Source organism: Bombina bombina, chromosome 6, assembly GCF_027579735.1.
Source record: "Bombina bombina isolate aBomBom1 chromosome 6, aBomBom1.pri, whole genome shotgun sequence".
Classification (NCBI taxonomy): domain Eukaryota; kingdom Metazoa; phylum Chordata; class Amphibia; order Anura; family Bombinatoridae; genus Bombina; species Bombina bombina.
This window is the reverse complement of record NC_069504.1, coordinates 533,615,226-533,621,225: the sequence shown is the minus strand read 5'-3', so window position 1 is coordinate 533,621,225 and position 6,000 is coordinate 533,615,226. Positions and strand designations below refer to the sequence as shown.

At 36.5% G+C, this 6,000-nt stretch overlaps 1 protein-coding gene across 1 annotated transcript in view; it reads right to left on the bottom strand.

The window, feature by feature from the left end:
• Positions 1 to 1,658: 1,658 nt before the first annotated feature.
• SHC4 (SHC adaptor protein 4) overlaps positions 1,659 to 6,000 on the bottom strand; it is a 193,038-nt gene continuing 188,696 nt past the window's right edge. Inside the window, exons 10-12 of the mRNA XM_053719895.1 lie at positions 4,890 to 5,027; positions 3,455 to 3,687; positions 1,659 to 2,731 (exon numbers count right to left, since the gene is read on the bottom strand). Of these exons, the coding sequence (XP_053575870.1) occupies positions 2,585 to 2,731; positions 3,455 to 3,687; positions 4,890 to 5,027 (518 nt within the window). The 3' untranslated portion in view covers positions 1,659 to 2,584. The remainder of the gene's footprint in view (positions 2,732 to 3,454; positions 3,688 to 4,889; positions 5,028 to 6,000) is intronic.

The window sequence follows — 6,000 nt, the reverse complement described above, 5'->3', positions numbered from 1 at the left end:
AAGAATTTAGTTAGGGGTGTTAGGGTTAGATAGAGTTAATATAGTTAATATAAATACTATAGTAACTATTTTAACTATATTAACCCTAATATACTTAGGGTTAATATAGATAATATAGCTGGCGGCGGGGTAGGTAGATTAAATTAGGGGTTAATAATTTTAATATAGATGGCGGCGGTGTAAGGGGCTTACATTAGGGGTTAATACTATTAATATAGGTGGCGGCGGTGTAGGGAGGGCAGGTTATAGGGCAAAAGAGCTGTTTACTTTGGGGCAAAGCCCCGCAAAAGGCCCTTTTAAGGGCTGGTAATAGAGCTTATTACTTTAGGGATATTAGATAAGGGGTTAATAATATTAATATAGCTGGCGGCAGTATAGGGGGATTAGATTAGGGGTTAATAATTTTTATATAGGTGGCGGCAGTGTAAGGGGTCAGATTAGGGGATAGATAAGGTAGATGGCGGCGGTGTAAGGGGTTCACATTAGGGGATAGATAAGGTAGATGGCAGCGGTTTTAGGGGTTCACATTAGGGGATAGATCAGTTAGATGGTGGCGGTTTTAGGGGCTCACAGTAGGGGGCTAGTTTAAGTAGATGGCGGCGGGGTCCGGGAGCGGCGGTTTAGGGGTTAATAACTTTATTAGGGATTGCGGCGGGGGATCGCGGTTGACAGGTAGATAGACATTGAGCATGCGTTAGGTGTTAGGTTTTATTTAGCAGATCGCGGTTGACAGGTAGATAGACATTGCGCATGCGTTAGGTGTTAGGTTTTATTTAGCAGGTAGTTTAGGGAGTTACGGGGCTCCAATAGTCAGCGTAAGGCTTCTTACGGCTGCTTTTTGTGGCAAGGTGAAAATGGAGTAAGATTTCTCCATTTTCGCCACGTAAGTCCTTACGCTGTATATTGGATACCAAACTGCGCTTGTTTGGTATACCTGTCTATGGCCCAAAAAACTACGGGCGACGGCAGAAATATATATATAGGATACCAAACCAGCGCAAATATTGGCGTCGCCAGCTTTTGCGGGCGACGATTTTTATCGGATCGGGCCCTTTATGCTTTGTTGAAAAGTCAAGTTTAATGGTCCTTTATATCTTTTGGTGTTTTATTACTATTATTATTTTTTTTCATTTTGTGGGAATTTAGTGTTAGGTGTAAATGACCCTTTAAAGGGGCAGTAAACCTACACAATAATGTTATATAATTCTGCACATAGTGCAGAATTATATAACATTATCTTAGCACCAACTTTGTATAACAAAGTATTTCAGAGATATTTTATCACAAAGTAGAATTTTGCAGAATGTTGCTACTGGCTCTACTGAGTGGGTCTGTTTTTTACCTAAGCGCATCACGGCATGCTGTCTAGTCACAGCCGGCCCGATTGCGCCATTAAACTGAATGTTGTTCGCTTTGTGATAAAATAACTCTGAAATATTTTGTTATATAAAGTTGGTGCTAAGATAATGTTATATAATTCTGCACTATGTGCAGAATTATGTAACATTATTGTGTAAGTTTACTGCCCCTTTAAAGATGAAAAAAGATGACACAGATAGACATTACTACAGAGTTCTCTTTTTTTTACCTATAAATGAATGTACTCACATAGGTACTATATAATATATCACACATAAGTATAAATGAGTCAGCAAGCCTTTTATGTACAAACATTATGTTTATTAAAAATAATGCTGTTATGTTGTAATGGAAGAATAAAGCAATTTAAAATAAAAATAGGATCTATCATCTACTTTTCACTATTATATAAACATAGCATTTGGTATTCAAGAAAAATCTTTTGAACCTAATTTTATAAACATTGCCCCTGATGCACTCTACAAACTATTAAACATGCATATAGTTTCATTGTCCACTCGTCAACACTTTAAAACACAAATGTAATAACCAAAAAAAATATTTAAAGTGCTGCTGAAATGTAAATATAAGAATAGCTCAGGTCCATTTATAATTTGTTAGAGATTTGAGCAGATATGATTAAATATTAATAAAATGGCTATGATTGGAGAATGTTTAAAATGTAAAATGTCTATCTCAACACATAAAGAACATATGTGTATATATATTCAGCTTGCAAGTTTTGGAATATACTCCTTTTGAAGATATAAATAATTGTATCAGTTAATATTATAATCAGACTTATTGGCAAAAACTATGCTTTATTAAACCAACATATTGTATAAAAGTTTATAAGTTCATCTTATGATAAAATGTGTATGTTAGAATTTAAATCAAAGGCACATGTCATTTCTTGATGTGGGGGCATTTGTGCTTTCAAATATTACTTGGTTGTATCTTCTACAAGCTGCAATATATGCAGTGAAATTTAGAACATTGAAACTTGCTGGGTTCCATTTTTACATGTAGAAAGAAGACCTGTGTGATCATAGACTTGTGTCACCAGTATGTATGCGGTTTATATTAGTCCAGGGAAATTGATTTCAATTTATATTCTGATTTTTTTTAGTCATACGTTGAAAGCACCAATATTCCATGTTGCATATTTTGAAAGCACAATATGGGTGGATGCAGCCATTTTCACAGATGACTTTTCAAAGTATATTTATTCCCTTAGCACAGGGCTATCTTGTCTTTTAACTGGCTGTTTGAGATACAGTTCACTCCCAGATGAGATGATTGGCACCTTGTTTTCTACATGATACTTGATTAGATGACTCACATCTTCAAAAGTATCATCTTTAGTCCTAACCTATTTAAAACAGAATAGCACATGTATTTGTTAACAACATAACAACTAGATATAAAAAAAAACTTAGAATTGAGTAAAATGGGAGAGAGACAGAATACTTAAAGGGACAGAATACACCATAATTTTTATTGTTTTAAAAGATGGATAATCCCTTTATTACCCATTCTCCAGTTTTGCACAGCGAACACAGTTATATTAATATACTTTTTACCTCTGTGATTAACTTGTATCTATGCAACTTCTGACAGCTTCCTGATCACATGGCTTTTTATTTATTATCTTTTGACTTGCATTTTAGCCAATAAGTGCTGTGTTGTGCTGACTCTTACATAACTCCACGGGCATGAGCACAATGTTATCTATATGAATCACATGAACTAGCAGTCTCCTGTTGTGAAAAGCTAATAAAAAGCATGTGATAAGAGGCTGTCTTTAGTGGCTTAGAAGCAGGCAGAAATTTAGAGGTTTAAATGTTATAAAGTATATTAATATAACAATTTTGGTTGTGCAAAGCTGGGGAATGGGTAGTTAAGGCGTTGTCTATCTTTTTAAATAATAACTATTTTAGTGAAGACTGTCCCTTTAAGGTAAAAGATGATTAAAATAATCTCATTTAGGTTGAGTATAATATACGCAGCGTTAGAAAGAATCCCGGAAATAGAACAGGCAATATGGATGCTTTAAACACATGCATTGTATTTATGTGATATCATTTGTAATTACCTTTCCCTCAGGGTCAACCAGCAGTAAATGTTTTGGAATCCCTCTGTGTTGGCCACTTAGCACATACTGACTAGCCGATGTTGAGCTTTCTCTAACAAGAAAATCTCCGTCATTAACTAAAAGACTTTCTGCAGCCTTTCTGCTCATTTTGCCGTGATACCACTCTTCTCTTTGCATCGAGTTCCACAGACAATTTTTACTTTCTTGAAGTTGCTGGTTAGGTTCTTGAATTTCTACAAATGAGCATTAAGGTTTCCAAAAGTTATTTTGCAGAGCATTACAGGTAATGAAATTTATATATATTTTTTTAATTTAGACAGGATACAGTAAATAAACCTATTTTTCAACTATCATAATCATGTTTGCCATAAAAACTGTACCTATAATTCATTGTAGTTAAAGTTAAAAAAGTTAAAGCTGTAAAGTGAAATTAACAGGAAGTACATATTTATGTACAACTCTATGGGGCCCATTTATCAAGCTCCGAACGGAGCTTGTGGGCCCGTGTTTCTGGCGAGTCTTCAGACTCGCCAGAAACAGCAGTTATGAAGCAGCAGTCTAAAGACCGCTGCTCCATAACCCTGCCCTGCAGGTGGACAGGAATCGCCGGAAATCAACCCGATCGAGTACGATTGGGTTGACTGACACCTCCCTGCTGGCCGCCCATTGGCCGCAAGTCTGCAGGGGGCGGCGTTGCACCAGCAGCTCTTGTGAGCTGCTGGAGCAATGCTAAATACGGAGAGCATATTGCTCTCCGCATTCAGCGAGGTCTGTCGGACCTGATCCGCACTTTCGGATCAGGTCCGCAAGACCTTTGATAAATAGGCCCCTATATCTATTGCGCAGGGGTCAGCAACCATGGCACCCCAGATGTTTTGGAACTACATTTTCCCTGATGCTGAGACACCCTGTTTAGGCTGTCTGAGCATCATGGGAGATGTAGTTCCAAAGCATCTGGGGTGCCAATGTGCTGACCCCTGGCTTAATGGCAACTCCCATAGGAAAGTTTTCAAAAGACAATTCATTTATAAATACGAGAGCAAAAACAAAACTGACTGTAGCTCACCTCTTAGCATTGAAGCTGAAATATTAATAATCCCATTTTGAACTGCCACTTTAACTCTTATGCCTAAACAGTTACATTACAGACCACCTATCTTGCTGGCATAGGCTATAGACCCTGAATATACTGCTCTATGAGTGATGACCAGACAGTTTTTTCCCCAAGCAGACTTTTGCTTCTTTAAAGTAACCTAACTGGAAGTGTTACAATTTCTACAAAAATAAAATCCCACTGATGCCGCCTGCAAATTATACTCAGGTTACTGTTTAAATTCATACATGTCAGCAATTGTGCAGTCGTCAGGCTCTATATAATTGTCTAGTTTTTTTAGTCTTCAAACACAAAAGTCAAAAAAAGTTTTTGTAGACATACTTGTTTTAAGACTGGAGTTTTCAGATGTTTCATTCCTGTCTAGGTAATCCGTTTTTGGCACTGTATTTATATAACGTGGGTCATCAAAAAGTTCTCCTCTGCCATTTGGCATCTTCAGTAGTTTTTGAGCTGTCTGACCTGGGAAAAATGAAATATTTTGGTGAAATTTATTTTAATACTTTATATAAAGGTCATGTACTTTCCATAACCACTAGAATTTCTCTTTCTAGAATCAGGATGGGTGAAATATTTAGCACATTAGTGTAAAACAACAAATGTTAGCCACATATGTTCATTTCAATTGGATGCTGAATGAATGTTTGCCAGCCAGACGTTTGTTATTTTAAATTATTGTTAAACTTACTATTTAAACTGTAACATTCAATTTAATCATTAGCATGCTGATTTCCATTGGATTTTGTTACATTTAGTGTATGGGAATTAAAGGGACAGAAAAGGAAAATCATAAAATGTTTTAATGTGTTAGAACATTTTATTATTATATATACAGTAACTATGGGTTTAATCTTTGTGAACAATCCAGGATATGCAACAGGTATAGGCAGGCAGAAATATTAAAGAAATAACAAGGTTTGGAATCAAAGTTAAGATCAGCAACATAAATTAGTTCACAAAAACACCCCCAATAGCTTGAAAGACAAGTAATACACTAGCAAGGAAAATAGGGCTGCATTGCTCATTAAAGAAAAAAGTACACCAAACAAGAAATTCAGGCCATAGTAATGTAAGAATGATGCAGTTCAGCAAAGTCAAAACAATTGATGAGACAATGAAAAAGAAAAAATAACTTAGTGCCCCATTTATCAGTAGGTGTTAGGACAAGGTTATTAGCTAGCAAAATTGACTACTTGCAGTGTGCATTTATTGCTTGTGCAGTGCTGTCCATGCTTCTGCACCTGCCAACCATGCCAGACATTTGCAAGGTGATTTTACTCTGCCACTTCAGAGAGGGTGGGGAGGTTAAAAGCAATGGTCTCAGCTGCTTTATAAATGGAGACCATAGTGTTATCTATAAATACTTCAGTCTCTAACTAAATCAATAGTACTTATTTGGGCCTGATAATCCTTAAGCCCTCCGCTCAGGTGAGGT